At 40.1% G+C, this 19,842-nt stretch overlaps 1 protein-coding gene across 2 annotated transcripts in view; it reads left to right on the top strand.

Annotated features, from left to right (window-relative positions):
* The window catches only part of ARHGEF10 (Rho guanine nucleotide exchange factor 10), a 114,058-nt gene that overhangs the window by 58,242 nt on the left and 35,974 nt on the right, over positions 1-19,842 (top strand). For both annotated transcript variants that reach the window (XM_062626221.1, XM_062626222.1), the window contains 3 exons: positions 3,117-3,292; positions 17,473-17,588; positions 19,388-19,515. In XM_062626221.1, the coding sequence (XP_062482205.1) occupies positions 3,117-3,292; positions 17,473-17,588; positions 19,388-19,515 (420 nt within the window). The remainder of the gene's footprint in view (positions 1-3,116; positions 3,293-17,472; positions 17,589-19,387; positions 19,516-19,842) is intronic.

Genomic DNA, 19,842 nt, shown 5'->3' with positions numbered 1-19,842 from the left:
TGGTTGCAGCGACCACGAGATGGTGAAGTTCAGGATCTTGTGTGGTAGGACTAGTAGAATAGCAAGTAGAATTGCAACCCTGGACTTTAGCAGGGCAAACTTTGGCCTGTTCAAGCAATTGCTAGGGGAAGTCCCATGGCCAAGGCTGCTTGAAGGAAAAGGGGCCCAAGATAGTTGGTTGACATTCAAGGACTGCTTTTTCCGTGCTCAAGATCGGAGCATCCCGACACGTAGGAAGTCAAGGAAGAGGGCCAAGAGACCTGCGTGGCTAAATAGGGAATTGCTGGATATGCTCAAGTGGAAGAGGAGAGTTTACAGGTCATGGAAGGAGGGGCTGGCCACTTGGGAGGAATATAAGGCTGCTGCTAGGGGATGTAGGAAGGCAGCTAGGATGACTAAGGCCTCCTTAGAATTAAACCTGGCAAGAAGGGTCAAGGACAGCAAAAAGAGCTTTTTCAAGTACATGGCAGACAAAACTAACACCAGAGGCAATGTAGGCCCACTGATGAACGGGATGGGTGCCCTGGTGACAGAAGATGCAGAGATGGCAGAGTTACTGAATGCCTTCTTTGTCTCTGTCTACTCTGCTGCAGGCAGTCCTGAAGAGCCCTGTACCCCTGAGACCTTAGATGAAGTCAGGTCGATGGATCGGTTTGCCTTAGTCGATGAGGAATGGGTTAGAGACCGGTTGAGCAATCTGGACATCCATAAATCCATGGGTCCAGATGGGATGCACCCACGGGTGCTGAGGGAACGGGCGGAAGTCATTGCTAGACCACTCGCCATCATCTTTACCAAGTCTTGGGAAACGGGAGAGGTGCCTGAGGACTGGAGGAAGGCAAATGTCACTCCAGTCTTCAAAAAGGGCAAGAAGGAGGACCCGGGTAACTATAGACCGGTCAGCCTCACCTCCATCCCTGGGAAAGTGATGGAACACCTTGTCCTTGGTGCCATCTTAAGGCATATCAAGGATAAGAGGGTTATGAGGGGCAGACAACATGGCTTCACCAGGGGGAAATCATGTTTGACCAATCTCTTAGCCTTTTATGAGGAAATAACACGGTGGATGGATGATGGCAGAGCGGTGGATGTGGTCTACCTTGACTTCAGCAAAGCATTTGACACAGTCTCCCACAGCATCCTCACGGCTAAATTGAGGAAGTGTGGACTGGATGATCAGGTAGTGAGGTGGACTGCAAACTGGCTGAAGGAGAGAAGCCAGAGAGTTGTAGTCTATGGGGCAGAGTCTAGTTGGAGGCCTGTAACTAGTGGAGTGCCTCAAGGGTCAGTACTGGGACCGGTATTATTTAATATATTCATCAACGATTTAGACGAGGGAATTGAGTGTACTATCAGCAAGTTTGCTGATGACACTAAGCTGGGAGGAGTGGCTGACACGCCAGAAGGCTGTGCTGCCATCCAGCGAGACCTGGACAGGCTGGAGAGTTGGGCAGGGAATAACTTGATGAAATATAACAAGGGAAAGTGTAGAGTCCTGCATCTGGGCAGGAACAACCCCAGGTTCCAGTATAGGTTGGGGAACGACCTGTTAGAGAGCAGTGTAGGGGAGAGGGACCTGGGGGTCCTAGTGGACGACAGGATGACCATGAGCCAACACTGTGCCCTTGTGGCTAAGAAGGCCAATGGCATCCTGGGGTGTATTAGAAGGGGGGTGGTTAGTAGGTCGAGAGAGGTCCTCCTTCCCCTCTACTCTGCCCTGTGAGACCGCATCTGGAATATTGTGTCCAGTTCTGGGCCCCTCAGTTCAAGAAGGACAGGGAGCTGCTGGAGGGAGTCCAGCGCAGGGCAACCAAGATGATTAAGGGAGTGGAGCATCTCCCTTATGAGGAAAGACTGAGGGAGCTGGGTCTCTATAGTTTGGAGAAGAGGAGACTGAGGGGTGACCTTATTAGTGTCTATAAATATATAAAGGGGGAATGTCACGAGGATGGAGCCAGGCTCTACTCAGTGGCAAACAATGATAGGACAAGGGGTAATGGGTACAAACTGGAACACAAGAGGTTCCACTTAAACTTGAGAAGAAACTTCTTCTCAGTGAGGGTGACGGAACACTGGAACAGGCTGCCCAGGGAGGTTGTGGAGTCTCCTTCCCTGGAGACTTTCAAAGCCCGCCTGGACACATTCCTGTGTAACATTGTCTAGGTGTTCCTGCTCTGGCAGGGGGATTGGACTAGATGATCTTTTGAGGTCCCTTCCAATCTCTAGCATACTGTGATACTGTGATACTGTGAAACAAAAGTATGACTGTTGCGAATAGGTAGCTAACAACCTAAACATTAGCATTTAGGTACTGTTCTCAATAAATGCATTTTGCTGATTTCTCCCAGGCATTTAACTTTTGTTCTTTTCTGTGAAATAGACCTCTTTTTATTCACTTTAATATCTCTTTTGTGACAAATATCTCTTTATGACAAATATATGTGCTTAAATGTGCATAAGGGAATGAAGGAAACAAAGGAAGAGGTGTATTAATGCCATTTCTATTCCAAGTGAGCTACTCCAGTGTGCTCTTCCCTCTGAAATGCCTGTTGTGATACACATTTCCTTTAGCAGCAGCTCACATGGGATTACTCTCAGAAGCCACAGCAGATCTTCTGTAAAGGACATCCTAGGCTGTGAGGCTCAGCAGAAACGTTGGCTCATAAGCCCTTAGGGGGTTATGTTGCCCTTCCTACTGTCGGTAGTCATTCAAAGATCCCATCATTCATACTTCTCTAAACATAGCAGTCACTTCATTTGAACACTGTTTCAAAAGAATTAGGAAAATATGGAGCCAAAGTATCATCCTAAGCACTTGTATTAGGATATCAAAATGCACATTGGTCTTACAGGATGGTCATTTATATTTTGTTAGAGAAATGTAGGGACTGTTATTGGCAGTCCTATGCTGTTTGTAAGCAAGACTATCTGCACCTGCATATCTGGTCTTTGCACTTCAGGAAAGGTCAGTCTCAAAAGTCAGCCTGATGCATGTATCTGTTTCAAGTTCTGCATGGCACTCAGACTGATAAACAGCAGATTTTAGAAGCTAAGATAATAAATAGGATGCATTAAACATAGTTGCTTGTCACAGCAGTAATTTGTGCACCTTCCAGCTCTTCCTATGAAAGCAGTGGCACCGTGACAACTGGCCAGAGGTACTTATTGAAGTGGAGTGTACCACTGGGACAAGTGGAAGTCATAGAGTATGGCAGCAGTGAGGGCCAAGGAGACAACTGCAGGTTTCCACCCCAGCACTCTGCTGAGAATGTCATCATTAACTCAAAGCCAAGTAAGTGACAAGAGTTACTGACTCTTACAGACTTTTTTGTTAAAATCATGTTTGAATTTCAATGGGTTACTGAAAGCAAAGGAAAGCATTTTGTGCATGAAGACTTCTGTAATGTGAACCATAATACAACTTCTTTCTTTGGAAACTCTGAATCCATAAACTGGTAGCAAGTCTTCTTCCTTGAAACATGAATTACTCTTATTTGTCCTAGTTCAGAGTTTGATGCACAAATGCATATAGAGTTTTAAAGCATGAATGTGTGTGGGCGTGCAAAAAGGTTATTTTGGTGTTGTGTGCTGGCTGTTCTATGGTAGCTGGTCATGCATATGTTCTTTATCCCATAGTTAAAGCAAGGAAGTTTCAATAAAAATGACTGGCCACCCTATTGCTGTGAAATAAGAGTCTGGACACAAATAGTTATGACAAGGTAGAAGTTGCCCATACATAGTATTGCACCCTTACAACATAATAACAAGTGTTTCAGAAAAAAAAACTTGAATTTTAATTTTAATGAATGTTTTTGAAGCAATATGCCAATAGGTAATTTCCTCCAAGTTTCTCTCCAAAAATGACCTCAAGCTCTGAAGTTTGCAAGTTCTTTCTGTAGTTGTTAATCCCTCCTACAAGCCTGCCAACTGCCCTCAGGAGATATATGAATTTCAAGAATTTACTTGATAGCTAGCTTTTCATGTATAATGTTATTTTTATAGTCTGTATTTTGCCTAAATACTGTACTTTTATGTGCATTTAATATATTTAGATTATGATCCCTATTAATGGACTAAAAGGTACATGAATTTTGGTGTTAGCTCAGGGAATTATTTCACACTATATTTCTTTAACATTGCAGCATTGGAGTCATGAATTTTCCCACAGTTGTGCTGAAAGGAGGCATAAATGTTATGCCTCAAGATGGCCTGAGGTGCAGATGCAGCATTTAATACCCCACGTATTCTCCAGGATGGTTATTTTCAGGTCTTCTTGCTCCTCCCTTTGTAAATAGCCATAGAAAATTTTTGTAGGTACTTATGTATCAATTTCAAGGGTGACTTCATTCTTGCAACTCCTTTTAGCATTAATGGACTACTCTGACAATATTAAAGCTCTTCTATTATCATTTACCAGCTGCTGTATTCATGACCCTGAGAGGAGTCTAATAAGGGAGCATATTACTTAAAACTGGGAGTCTTTCTCATAGGTGAGTGTGGGAGGAACAGCTTGTTGAATATTCCTGCTGCAACTTTGTGCAGTGGCTTCACAGCTGATTATACCAAATCCTTTTCTGTCAGCAAGATCAGATGGGGATATGGAGCATGAGGGGAGAGAAAATAACTGTTATCCAAATATTCCTTTAGAACCTAATTTAACCTCTTGGCTTCGAGGTTTTTTCAGCTTCATGATGTTTAGTGACAATATCACACTTTGTACATCATTTGTAGCCTCAACCTTCAGATTAAATGGCAGTTAGGTAAAAGATGAGTTGAACTAATTGTTCTTTTGGTAAGTTCTGATTGTTGTGTTCAGCCTTCTAATAAAAGGGAACAAAAGATAAGAAATAAAAAGGCTATGAAGGATACTGGTTATACAAATGAATAAATCTTCCCTCAGCTTTAGTCAAACATTTCTGCCAGATGGCCCAACTAAAATTAATATAACCAATCATGAAAGCAGAAAAGCATAGCCTTGCCATTTGCACGTACTGCTACGTGTGCGTTAGCTGTTACTCTGAATGTAGACTTGTCTAATTGGCCTATATAGACAAGTTTGAATACACACCTCATTGTGTTAGTTATTCTATAGAGTTGCCCCTTAGTTTCAGTCTTCTTGGCTGCTAAAGATTACAGAAGCTCAGAAAGTACAGCCTTACTGAAGAGAGAAGGGGACTGGTAAGACTTTGTGTAATGGTCCATTGTTGCTTGTTAATTTGCATATACCAAGATGCTACATTTTATAGTTGATGATGACACAATCTTTATTATCGTATTGTTGGTGAGACTATTGGGTATTTACCACAAATTGCAAAGCACATCCCAGTGGCCTCATCGTATGTGGTTTTAATAATATCTAATGATCAAGAACAATTTGGGATGCTGCAAGCAAAATCTTCCTTCGATGATGTAGATCCATGTCTCAAACCTTCTATTCAGTTCATTTCCAGTTTGCAGGAACTGAAGAGAGAAAGAATAATGATGATTCTATGTAAAAGCGTTAAGTAGCAGGAGAAAGTCAAGTATTCTTCTGGTATTCTCACAGTATTGCTGTGGTTAGCAAGGATTTTTGATGGGTTCTGGTTATGTCCTTAGAATTACTGGTCATTAGTTATATTTCTCTTATCATGGTAGTTTCTTCTCTGCCAAAATCCTTTTTATGAGGAGCCAACTGTCATTAGCATATCTCTATTTTCTATTAGCTAAATGAAGTTTATGCTTTCTGGCAGAATAGTATACTTTAAAGATGCAAACTTTACTTTGCATGCTACAAAGAAATTAATAGCTGAATTTTAATTAATCTCATACAAGCTGTAATATGCAGCTGCTGAAAGGTTGATAGGTTTTATTGGTACATATAAATCAAGGACATGCTTTAGTACTGTTCTAAGGTGGAAAGCAAGGGCTATGTGAACTTGGCTTTTATTAGGCAAAATCCTCAATTTGCAGCTTTCTACCCAGCTCTGCTTTGCATACCGGTCTTTTGTCTCTGAATTCTAGAGGAGAACACATTCAGCGGCTGTTAAATTCACTTTTTCTTTTTTAAGCCCTTTGTCCTTTGATAGGAGAAACTGTGTGGACTGAGGATATGGTAGGAAAAGCAGGAAAGTTTTCCTGGAGTGTATTCTGCTATGCTGCTCCTGTCCTTGATGTGCTTTTGCTTTATTCCTGTTGTTCTCCTCTATTCTGAATTTCAGTATTTACTCTGTAATGGGCTTGCTTGCATGTTTGTGGGTGAGTCTCGCTACTTCTGTACCTCAGTTTCGCCACGTATAAAATAAACTGTGCTCTGGGTAGAAACCCTAAACACTAGAAGCACCTTGGGCATCTAATGCGTCCAGAGGGAAGTTAATGGAGGCCACTGATCATTTAAACATGTCCATAGGTAACTGGGATCTTCAAATATCATGTTACCTCATAGATGAATTTAAAAAGGAATCAGTGACCATTCAAATACTAGGTTATTGCTAAATATTTTTTTTAATTAATTTTGTCTTTCTTATTTTAGATGCTGTAAGCATTTAAAGCAAATTAACATGTTTGTTATCTTTTTTTTTGTTAACATATGCTGCTTCATCCTGAATAATTTTAGTACTTGAAGGGATTTATCTGCTGGCTATTTGCTTGGCTTTTGGTTTATTAGAGGGTTGGGGTTTTTTAGTTAGCTTTTGAGGCAGTTTACTGCATAGCTATATTCTAGGAAATTATTCAGTCAAAATGGATGAGAAGCTGAATCAAATTTATGGAAAGAGGGCACCAAAAAAGTTCAGTGTTACCTGCGTTCTTCCAATAAAAATGAGAATGGGTGAAGAGCAATGAATATAGCTTGGTTAATATGACATATTTTAAATATGCCTTCTGAAAATGTAAAGCGTATAGTCAATAGCAAATTTGTAACTCTTCAGCAAAATGTACTATATTCCACTCTAGGAGAATCAGAACCTTGCAAGTCATCCATCTATACATAAAATCACTGAAAATATAGTTATTTATTATGCTTCTTAAATGTGAGTATAGGAGCAAAAGCCAAATATACTTTCCAGAGATTCAGTTTCTCAGACTCCTGACATCTGTTATTATGATTTTGCAGCACTTTATGCAAACTGTTGATGGTTTATGAAATGTGGTTTCTGTGCTGAGATGGATGCCTACCTTTTTGGTGCTGCAGTGAAAGCAACCACCCCAAGTTGTCCATTCTCTGGTTCTCAAGAACAAAAGGGGTGAGCTGTAAAAGTTTTTCACAATGATTTTATTTAAGAAGACCAGACTAAAGAGAGTCTGTAAAAGCAAATGGAGAGAGCTAAGCATCCTGCCATTTCTGGGTAGGAAACCAGTGCCTGTCAGCAGTATTATACAGCTGATCATGAGACATATGCAGCATAGCCTATGACTTAAACAAAGAACTGTTTAATTTGAGCCATATGGCTAAAGGCTGAAAGAGAAAAAGACCCACCTGTACTATATATCATGCAGTCATTAGATGCAAGATAACAGTAAAATAAAAAAAAAGGGTTACTGTGTTTATGGCTGCATTTTAGTGGTATTTTTTGTTTCACAGGTTTATAAATCCTAACTGATTATCAAACCTCAGCACTGCTAAACCATGGCTTCTCTCCTTTCCTGGTCAGACTTGCAGGAAGACATTTGTACTCCAGCTTCCATTTACCTGTGGCTTTGATCTCTGTGGGTTTTGTTTATTGTCGGTGTAGTAGTGACACAACCCTGAAGTGCAGGCATGATTCCTCTCATCTGAGTTTCCTTCTATGTGGTGCAGTTACTTCTTCTAGGTTTGCAAGTGTTGCCAGGGAAACAGGTGTGGATGTTTGATGGGCTGTAGTGTGCTCATGTGTTTCTGTTGATGTCTCGCTCAGTGGAAGGACAGCATTTCTCAAAAACGGAGCTTGTGCTGCTGTGATTGCCATCGCTATTAAAGTGAGGCGGTTTTGCTGGTTTGTCTAATGAGAAATATAGACTTGGGGAAGACAAAAAGTTGTCAACTTTATCATCACTTTGAGGCTGGACAAATGCAATGCAATGTCTAGGCATATCAACTCTAGTGTTGGTGATAAGGTTTTAAAAGGATGATGTGTCATGAATTGCTAGCTGAACTAGCTAGCTGAACCTCTGTGAAATATGTATGGAGTAATAATGTAAATTTTTATGTTAAAGATATTAAAAATAATACTGTACACTAAAGGATATCTACTGTGTTCATAAGCATAGACTAGCATTGACATAGAATCATAGAATCATAGAATAGTTAGGATTGGAAAGGACCTTAAGATCATCTAGTTCCAATCCCCCTGCCATGGGCAGGGACACCTCACACTAAACCATATCACCCAAGGCCTCGTCCAGCCTGGTCTTGAACACTGCCAGGGATGGAGCATTCACAACCTCCCTGGGCAACCCATTCCAGTGCCTCACCACCCTGACAGGAAAGAATTTCCTTCTTATATCCAATCTAAACTTCCCTTGTTTAAGTTTGACCCTGTTACCCCTTGTCCTATCACTACAGTCTCTAATGAAGAGTTGCTCTCCAGCATCCCTATAGGCCCCCTTCAGATACTGGAAGACTGCTATGAGGTCTCCACGCAGCCTTCTCTTCTCCAGGCTGAACAGCCCCAACTTCCTCAGCCTGTCTTCATACTGGAGGTGCTCCAGTCCCCTGATCATCCTCGTGGCCCTTCTCTGGACTTGTTCCAACAGTTCCCTGTCTTTTTTATGTTGAGGACACCAGAACTGCACACAATACTCCAGGTGAGGTCTCACAAGAGCAGAGTAGAGGAGCAGGTCACGCTCCTTTTGATGCAGCCCAGGATACAGTTGGCATTCTGGGCTGCAAGCGCACACTGACGGCCCATGTTCATTTTCTCATCAACCAACACCCCCAAGTCCTTCTCCGCAGGGCTGCTCTGAATCTCTTCTCTGCCCATATGCTAACAAAAGACCAGAGATCTAAATAACACCAACTTGGCCTGTTCAACTGGGTGACATTAAATAGTTCACTTGTTAAGTGGATATATGTTTCTAGTTGGCAGCTTGGGTGTAGAATAAATTAGGTGTTACATGTTTGTCTCACCCACTTAGGATGAGAGTCTTCTCTTTGCCTTTTGTATTTGTTAGTGTAGTTATAGGGCTTGATGTTCACCTCCTATAAGCCTTTTTCTGTGTTGCTAGGGGTCTTGTCGATGAGTTGACAGAGTAGTAAAATGAGTAGAAACCAAGCTATAAGCAAGCGAGTGTGACTAGGGAGATAGGCTCCTCAGCACAATTTCTGCATGAGTTGTTATAACTAGTCTGTTGGGAACTCTAGGGAAAACCTTTAGCACCTTGGCCAGTTTACAATCACCGGCAGACCTGTCTTGAAATCCCTGCAGTACTTTGATCATTAAACACCTCCATATGTGTACTTTCACTGCCTGTTTAAGTCAGTGCTTATCTTCTTGCATCTGGTTCCTCTCTTGCCCTTCATGCCCATGCAGGTGCACCTCGGAGATCCTGTGCAGCCCCTCTTCCTCTGTGGGAGAGGGCAAGAGCTTCCAGGTCTATGATATCCTCAGCCTTTCATTTTGGGACCTGTGAGAGGAAAGGGCCATAACACCTCTTTCACTCTTAAATTCTCTGGTTCCAAGATTTCCTTCCTCATGGGAATAGAGGCAGGAGCTGGAGTTCCTCTGATCCATACCTGCAGTCAGCACCTAGTGCAGGAAGACACTTGACTGTTGGCCTGGCTAGAGAGATGTTGAGGAGCTGGGCTATGGAGTCTGCATTTGTCAGCGTATTTGGGTTCCGGTGTTTCTCCCTCTTGTCCCCTACTGCTTTTGCTTACTTCAACATATCTGGTACATTACAGCTGCTTCTGTCAGCAGGAAAAATATTTATGGCATTTTATCTGTCAAATTCCCTGTTGGCCAGGATTAACTGGAGTTTAATATAATCCTGAAGCCATGTTCCTAATGTATGAGCTACTTGTCACCATCTCAAGAGGCTTTGCATTTCGTTGGTGTGCTTGCATTATTTTACTCACAAATGGTATAGCATTATGAACTTAATACCTTATTCAGTATTTGTAGTTGCAAGCTGTTGATTTTATCTTTATAGTGCTCAAACTGTGTGAATAAGCAGGTTTGCGATTGAACTGTAGTTTTTGTGCAACCTGTTTCTTCGGTATTCAGATCTGATACAGTGAGCATACAGCGAGACAGGTCTCAGCATTCATGTAATTACCCGTTGAAAGCAAGGTATTAGCAGCTGACAGGGAGGTGAAGCCTGTTTAAAATACTTTGTAAGAGTTGAGACTTGGGAGGTTTATTTCCCAGCACTGTTCTATGTGTACTGGGTGGCATTTGGTTCTTTGTGATCAGGACTTGAACTCCCTGTCTTGCATGGCAGTTTGAATAAATACATTAAAGAGTTTTAGAGGCTCAGATATCGGACTCAATAATTAAGCTTACAAAGATTACTTTTAGGTGCGTACAAGATTAAAATACGATTAGACTAAATAATGTCATTTCATGTTTATGATAATGCTCTTCATGTTGGTTGATGATGATGGGTCCTGACTGTATTGTTAATTAGGCTTGCTTACTCCGGGGGTTTATTGCTTATCCCTTAATATTGTGTATGTGTTTGTGCTGCTTCTTTCTGCACTGAGTTACTAAGCCTAATTTAGGGTTATGCTTTAAAGTTACATGTGAGTAGCTGCTAAGCTTTTCATTTATGGCTGCCACTTGTCTTCTGAGGTTGCTCCTGACTTCCCATTTGCTTCAATTTCCAAACCTGGAGACTGGTATACTCTCTAAATATTTGTGTAGTTTGGACCTGAGAGTCAGGTGAGCTACAGTTGAGCTACGGTGGCTCAGATATTTTGGGTGCGTGCAAATGTGGAGATCATGAGTTGGATTTGATGTGAAAGAGAAAAAATGGGTAAGGCATGAAGTCTGCTTTTCTCTTATGAACTTTAAATTGACCTATGGGCTTGTTTACATCTTAAACTAGGATTTTGGATTCACAAGACTACCTTTTTTTTTTAATTATTATTTATTTCACTGAAACTCCAGTTGGCCATTAAAATGCTCTCACAAAGGAGAAACGAGAAAACAACCCACCCACATGCTTCTCTGAGGTGTCTATGGAAACAGGATCAGCATGAGTGAGCAAGTGGAAGGACACAAATAGGAGGAGGGTGGTGCTGAAGGAGCTGTCAGGGGCTTTGCTTACATAACTCAACGTGCAGGAAGCTTGTTGTTCAGCATCTAAAAATAAAATCTCATCTGCTTTGTCACTGGCTTTAATACTCATGCAGAATTTCCAGGTGGAAGGTGTCGGAGGTACAGAGCAACTCCCTTGTCAAATACACTTTCTGGTGCTGGTGCTTGGATTTGTCAGGTTCTGTGCAAGAGAAGGTTTTGGTGCAGCAGGGGATCCTCATCACTGGCCTTCCAGAAAAAGCTAGGTGTTCTGATGTAGAGGGTTTTGTAAAGAGAAAGGGAATAGTACTTAAGAATGGGCATCAGTTATCAAGTGCTAAATGAATGACAATTCATTGGAATCCAGGTATTCCAAATATTCAGAAACTTTTTGCCAGCTCTTTTTAACTGTTACTGAAATAAATTGTTTGTATATAGAAATGCCACATAAAGATTTCCTTTTCCACTTTCACTGAGGAAATCAGTTCCACTAGACCTCCTCAGGAAGAATGCTTTTCTCCTTTTGACAAGTTCTCTTTCCCAGGGCAGCTTCAAGGTGTTTGTCCTGTGTGTTTTGTGTACCAGATCCAGGAGCATGATCCAGTACCAAGTGTAGGGGAAGAATTTTTCAATTGCAGCTATAAAATCTTGGCCTTTATTAATGGTTTCTGGTTTTCTTTCTTTACATTAATTATCAAGATCTTCAAAGAACAGGAAGCTATTTAACTTCAGGTGTAACGCTGTCTCAGACTGTCTCCATTCTTGTCCCTCATGAAGGTGGGTATCTTAAAATTGAGCAGTGGGGTGCCCATCATTGGTTGATGGAAAAAAAAAAATCTGTGAAACATTTCCAGGAAAAAAGTCACTTTTAAAACAAAATAATTGAATATTTCTAACTGCACTTAAGTAGCTTTAAATATAATACGCTACATTGTCATAGTTTAACCTAAACATGTTAACCATCTCATGACATCTGCCCAGTTTATTATGAATTGATCAAGAATTCATCTGGTATTGTGATGCTTTGCTTTCCAGAACACTGTACAAGCTTCTCAGGTTTAGACACGTGTTGCAGAAGGGGCCTAATCTTTTATTATTTGTTCTGAGTGAGTAATTCTAATACAAGTACTAGTTCAGACACAGCAACTTTTGAAGTCACCTCCCACATATATAACTTCTCCCCCACTCCAGGTGATTTTTGTGCCCAACGTGAGGGTTGAATCTTTTCCAAATCTCTTCCCTTCAAGCACTTGGTGTTTCAGTATGCTGCCTGGATGCATACAGATGGCTCTGTGGGAGGAAGCAATACAAATTTGCTCAGGCTCAAAGACTAGATTGCAAGTGGCAAGTCAAATTTGGGATCCACCAGCCTTTCAGAGTAGCCTTCGGACCTGGCATGTTCTTCAATCTCCTCAGTAATTTAGTGGTACCCTTCAGTAATGCTGGAATTATAGTCAGCAATATAGCTTTTCTCAGTTTTAGTTATGGTTTTCACATGTTGAGCATTTGTGAACTTCTGTTTTGTGTAACACCTAGTTGACTTCAAGGCTCTGTGTGTCTCAGAAATAAAGTAATCTTTCAAATGACCTTGAATTCCCATGATGCATCAGTTCTCACTTCATGTCAGTATGGCTTTTTATAAAGCAGTTTGTATTGATGTACTGTGGTTTTGAACCATGTGGAGCAAAGGTCATTACTATAATAATACTCAAGGCAGATCTTGTCAAGATTGGTTGCTTTGCAGTAAAAGAGATACCCACGAATGTATCTATTAACAGCCTTTGTCTTTAACATGATATACAATACAGAAATGCTTGCAAGAATAGTTGTGATATTGAGAATATACTGAATGAGGCTTTTATTTTATTTGCATGCCACTTGTTTTTGTGTAATGCTATTACATGAAAAAAAAAATCCTTCTAATTGGGAATAAACAGGAGTTTAATACAGGAAGGGACCACCTGAGCCATTGTGTTTGCTTACCCAGGAAGAGACATATAGGTGACTACATCTACTCTAGGCATGGCAACATTATTTTTTTTTCCCGTTTTGTAACATAAATCTGTGATAAATGAGTAATTCACGAGTGAGGATCAGAACATACAGGAAAAGCTAGTGGAAAATGTGTACAAGTAGCAAATCACCATGGTAAATAGATGTGTCCCTTAGTAATTCTTTGAAAGGAAGGATAGGGTGTGATCAGCGCAGGATTATAATATCCAATATGCTTGTGGTGCCCATGATAATTGAGAATTTTGAGGAACCGGATAGGCAGCGGTCCCAAGGGAGAGGCTGCTCTGCCGGTGCTCATTAAAGCAGCTGCCTCTGTGCAGGAAGAGAGCTCAGCTGCTGGCTGTGCTCCCTAGTAAAACAGCCTGCTGCCAAAGGGGAGTTCTCCCCCTCTGCCCGTACCCGAGCATTAGCACACAGGTACTTCTCTTGCATGTGTGTATTCATGCACAACTTCCCAAATCCGTATATTGCCTAAACCAACTGACTTTAACCACACCCAGGGAATTTGCTGCAGGCTTTGAAAATGCCTGGATGTAAATGGGCTAAAATTGCTTCTGTTTCAATAACAATTACTTCAAACCAGGCAGGACTAGTGAATTTAAAGCTGCTGTGCCGAAAGTAACTCCGGGAAATGAGCAGGTAAATAAGTGTTTAGTACTGTATTCAAATGTATCTTGGCTAAGGAGCAATCTTACATAGCAGCAAAAATCAGTTTAAACTTTGACCGCTTTTCTTCCTTCTAAAGCAAGTGGCAGTTTTGTTTTCTTTTTTAACCTTGAATATATTTCACAATAATGCTGTGCATGGAATTAGGTATTTTGCATGCATTACTGGTGTTTGGCAGTGATCTTGCCTGTTGCAGGGAGGCACGAATTCCTCTGGTAAAATTGTAGCAACAAAGGAGCTGATGAAAAAAATTCCTGCTAACTTACATGTGGCCAAGATTTCACCCTTGATCTGTAGGCGGAATGCAAAAAATGTTGCCTCCAAAACCCCAGATGTGGTTATTGGTTACAGCACACTGTGTTCTCCTCCCTGGGCACACTGTCCCCTGTAACACATAGGATGTGTAGAGCTGGGGAGAACTTCCTCTAAACTCATGGAAGGTTGGGGTTGGTTGGTTTGTTTTGTTTTTTTTTCATATTGGAAAAATAAATTGTTTCAGAGCTTGATAATCAGCAAGAGTAGCTTAGAAATAGGAAGGAAATGGTTGCATCATTTGTGAAACATTTCAAAGTACAAAAAGAAGCCAACCACGTTAACTGCTTTGGAGTGAAGCCAAGAGTTTTTCAGTGCTTTCTAAAGGGGAAAAAAAAAGGTGAACACCCACCCCAAGATAGCCAGCAATCAAATGGTCAGGGAACATGTGTGGGCTGAAGCAGCCAGTCTTTGGCTTTGAACTGAGAAACACATCTGATGAACAGATTAGTGTGCCCCCACCTCCTTCACCCCAGAAGAACCCTCCATCAGACAATTCTCAGCTATTTAACTAGGAGTCAACATTTCGTTAACCACCAAGAAGCTAATCCTATGTGTAAAGAGTAACTTTACAGGACCCCGTTCACAGATTAAATTATTGTAACTCATTATCCAGACACAAACCACATGGACAGTTCTCAGCTGTCCTCTGAGTCCATCGTTGCTGATCTCTGAAGCCTAGTGATTTTTCTGTGTTCCGATTTTGTGCCCACTAAGGAATTCCATGAAAGTACAATATGAGCCGTAGCTGTTGATCTAGTCCTTGACTGACTATTAAAATTTCTTCTTAATTTGGCCATTTCTTTTGTAGAGCATCAGAGATGGAGCCAGGCTCCTTTAATTATGTATTGATCTGCTTTTTGGCTTTCTTTCCTGTGCTGCCAATGTGATCTTTAATGAATGAGCCTAAAGTGACTTCTGTTTCATTTTTCTGTGTGACAGAATTTCAGATGCCAGGTTAGTTTATTTGCTTTGACACTGTTATTTGCATCCTTTTTATCTTGACTTATAAAAAGCTTATAAAATATGCATGGTGGAGACAAAATAGACTCAGATGACAATTAGTGAATGAAAGTCAAGATTTATGCCTTATTCCCAAATCTGGAATGAGGATATTTGTAAGAGCGTTTGTAGCTCCAGGAAGAGGATTGTAGAGGACAGCTCTTTTCAGGCATGCTAAATATATATACACTGCACAGGGCAAGTCCATCTGTGTAAATAGTTAAGTTTTCCTTATGGCCTCCTTTGAAGACTGTGGCATAAAGTCCTCTTGGGTCTACCTTGCAGTCATTCTTTTTCATAGTGTGGAATAAATGTGATGATCTTTTTTTATGGACTGATTTGGTTTTAAGGGTAAGAAAGGCTGGATTGTTCTTTTAATTAACTTTCAGAACAGGCAAAGAAGGGTGGATGAAAGTTGCGTCTATTTTCTGGCTGGGTAAATAGTAGTAAGTGCCGTAGTAAGTCACTCCCCTATTTAGTGCTTAAGGGCAATACACAGAAATTCTTTCAATGATTCAATTTAACAGAAGATTTAAAGGCAAGAGAGTAATTTGAAAATTTATGGGAATGTGTTTAGGTTCATCTGCTTAGGTTAATGTTGCATTTTCCTGCAGTGAAGTGAAAAATTCAGAGACAAAGTAACCCATAACATTTTCCTTTAGACTTTAAATTTTGTTCTCTTCAAGGTTTAAGGCAGACTCCTCCCTTAATATAGTGAGTTGCGTTAAAGAAAACCATCCGGTGATGTCTTCAACCTGTATGATGCCTCCAAATAGGTGCATTTCTTCAGAAAATAGTTATTTTGATATGTAACTGACAACATACTAATGATTTAGGATGAATTGTCTTGTGTGTGTTTATTTTTCATGTTTATTGTAGCTTACATTATTTTGATAGCTTTGTATTTGGCTTGTTGCGCTCTGGTTTATACGTTGGGCCCTGTAGCAGACATACGAAACATAGGTGCTCAAAATGTCTTGGCTGGCAGCTGTCCTGAGTCCAGCACTGACCTGCCTGTGTCCCTGCTCCTGATCTGTCTACAGAGTGGGTAGCCAGCATCATATTTAGATTCTTGCCAACACAGGTTTGAAATCCTTCTGCTCCAGGGAAATTTGCCACCCTTAAGTAGCTCCAGAGTTGTGGTAAGGATGAAGGATCTTAGTTTGGATACTATGCTCTGTGAGCTAAATAATCTGTGGGGGTTTCCTGGAAAGATAATCTAGCCCAGTTCCTGTCATATAGCCAAAGGGAAACATGCTGAGTCTGTATGAAACAGGGTGGGGCTCTTTACAGAGAGAGAGTGCTGTTTCCACAAGAACTATATACCCATCCTGCTCCTAACATCACGTCTGTAAGTCAGAGTGTATTAGCAAGAAGCTTTGTGCATTTTAAGTAGACAGTTTATCTTACTATCAGTATAATTTTGGAATGAACGTTATCTTAAACACATGTATTTATTGATGGCTAGAGCAAAATGTTTCTGTTGCTGTTAAGATTTGTTGCTGGTCTCAGTGAAAATCCTTTCTTTCACTTGACCATGGTTGCAATAAAATTTCAAGTGATTCAGTGAAATTGCAGGCTCATGTTAGAGTTAGGATGTGGGTATATGATTCAGAACTGCCTTGCAATCGATTAAACAAATTGAGTTTTAAACCACCATAGTGAAGGATACAAATAGCTTTTTTGGCTTTGCTGTGTGACCAAAAGCAGCCTTCAGGAAGGATGTTTAAACTGAGGTGTAATAACAGCAAGTCTGCTGCTTGGTGCTAAGCAAAACTTCCATGTCAGCAGGAAATTCTGGAGCCAGTGAAGCTTCAATGTTTGTCATAGTTCTAATGCATGCTTGTTAAAACTATATATAATGCTGTCAGTCATACTAGATGAACAAACATGAATTGTCGTTGTAGATGTGGAAGGCAATAGTAAGGTGAGCTAAAAGGATATGTCTATGGGAATGCCTGTATGTGTGAAGCTATAAATAAAATACTACTACCTGTACTTTCCCGAGATGCATTTCCAATTATCTGTCTGCAGGGATATTAAAATGGAATATCAGTGATATGTGTATAAACAAAGCACTCTGATTTTTAGACGTAATGAAGACCCTAGCTGCACATTGGTGTGTTAGTTGCTTTTAAAATCTAAAATGAGCATCACTGATTTTGTTAACCTTGCTTTTCATAGTGCTAAGAATTAGCAATATATGTTAATATTATCTTTGCATGCTTTCCTCTTTCAACCAAGAATTATATCTTTGTATATAACGTTATGTTTTTATTCATTTTAGACAAGCTCTATATGGGACCAGGGCAACTGTACCATGATCTGCAGAACCTTTTACATGACTTGACCGTAATTGGTCAAATTAGTCAATTAATAGGCAGCCTTAAAGGAAACTATCAGGTAATAAATAAAGCTGGATTTATTTTTCAAATATGTTCCTGTTGTAAAGTACCATAATTGTCTCTCCCTAGGAGCTGTGTAAGGCATTTTTTAGTTCTCTCTGTAGACTGTAATAATTTTTACCTCTAGTAATTAATTCACTTTAAACTATTTAGCATTATGAGTAGATTATAGCGGTCTGTCTAATCTTGTTTTTCTTTTTTGTTTTTAAGTGTAAGTGGATACAAGTGTCTGCATTTGCTCAGTAGCTGATAAGCTTATATGGGAACACAATTACATTTTGATCTTATGAAAATGCATTCTTGCAGTTAGACAAGGTAATAGAAGGATGGTTATTTGGAGGGAGCTCTTGATGCCCATCTGAGCTCGTAATCCTGGCTATTGGGAGGAGCTGTTCTTAAAACTGAGTGCAAATCACAAAAATATGAAAAGGATTCTTAAGGGAACTTCGAAAGTAATTTGCTTTGGCTTTCTTCACATTCCTTTTATTTAGCTTCTATTCTGGCAAGTGGATGCAATAATTTAACAGTGAATTTCAAAATAAGTTATCCACAGTCTGAAGACTTAAAAATAAAAATATATGTATGTATGCTTTTTTGCCCTTTGTTTTACTTGCTTTATGTATGCTTAGGCACAATTTTTAACTCTTACCTGCCACCACAGGCTGTAAATATATGTGTGTGAATATGTATATGAAAGCTGAGTTTCTCTTGGGATATCTTGTCTTCAGAATCAAGGGCATTAAATAAAACAAAGTTTTGTGAAAATATGTACTGTGAAAGAAGTTTATGGAAACAGTATCTTTGGACAAATTTCACAAGTATCTGAAGGTAAACTTCAGCTGCATTTTTGGGAATATGTACAGCAGAGATACAATAAGATGTCACCCATTAAGATATACAGAACCTTTCTGGCTGTATTTCTAGTCAGAGCCTTACCCATTTTCCCATGGCAAGGAGGTTGGAACGTGATGATCGTAAGGTCCTTTCCAACCCTAATTATTCTATTAAGGTATACAAAACCTTTCTGCCTGTATTTCTAGTCAGAGCCAACTATGTTCTGAAAACTTAAAATTCATCAATGTTTCCAAGTAGAGATGTTTTATCGATAATTAGATATGAGATAATTAGAACAGTGTGGTTGAGGAATGAGGTCAGCTTCCTTATTTCTGAAAAAGACCTCAATTTTCACAAAATTCTGACTGGAAAATTAGTGTACTTTTGTGTGTGAATACCTGTTACTATTGATGCTTTAAGTGTCACCCAGGTGTGCTTTTGCCTTCTGTGACCAAACACTCTGCTTGCTTATTAACTCAGGATATTAGTTCAGCATCGTATTTAAACAGATTCCAGCTGCACAGGCAGCTTTCATGATGGCTCTGTAAACATTTTAGATCAAAGATTTGAACAAAAACATATTGGCAGTATGATTTGTAGATGTTTTCATGAGATATTCTTTAGAAACAGGATTTGTGGGTTTTGTACAACTCACTGAAATGAAGTAAAAGTGTTGTGTGTACATCTGATGCGACTTTACATAATCTGAAAAACATTTGGGAGTGTCATCTGTATATCATCAAACTGAGCAATGTGAAATCGAATCATCAGATCAGATATGTTGGAATTTTTTTTTACAGATATTTTTGAAATGTGTTTTCAAATATGGCTAAATTTTCCATGATTAAAATGTGGATTAAGTGAGGCCTAAGTGCCAGAAATTGTTATATGCAGACATCACCTTAGCCTGTTGGAACTAGGCCAGTAGGCTGGTATTGAATCTTAGCTGTTCTAATTTTTCAGAATTTAAACCAATCTGTAGCCCATGACTGGACCTCAGGTTTACAAAAACTGATTTTGAAAAAAGAAGATGAAATCAGAGCGGCAGATCGCTGTAGAATTCAGCTGCAACTCCCAGGAAAACAAGACAAGTCAGTAGTAATCTTGATTACAAAACTTTCTAAATGGGCTTATGTATTAGACATAGAAGTATCAGGGTGTATTTGGGAGTCTTTAGTTTTACCCCTTTTCTGTCTCCACAGTTAGCTTCTGACTTCTGCTGTCATGCCACAATGTTGGAAACTTGCATGTTCCAGGGCAGCATTGTAGTTTTTCTGTTCCTCAGCCCTGCATTCCAGGTGCAGGAAGAGAACAACTGTGACAGTGACATCTCACAGGCAACACCCACTGTTATATTCTTTCACCAAGGGAGTGTTCTTCTTGTACCATGTCATGTAAAGTGTAAGAAGATGGGTGTA

This window comes from Pezoporus occidentalis, unplaced genomic scaffold (genome assembly GCF_034315485.1).
Source record: "Pezoporus occidentalis ecotype Australia unplaced genomic scaffold, CSIRO_AGI_Poc_V1 ctg29, whole genome shotgun sequence".
Taxonomy (NCBI): Eukaryota; Metazoa; Chordata; class Aves; order Psittaciformes; family Psittacidae; genus Pezoporus; species Pezoporus occidentalis.
The sequence above is the reverse complement of the archived record's forward strand: the minus strand, read 5'-3'. Positions and strand labels throughout refer to the sequence as shown.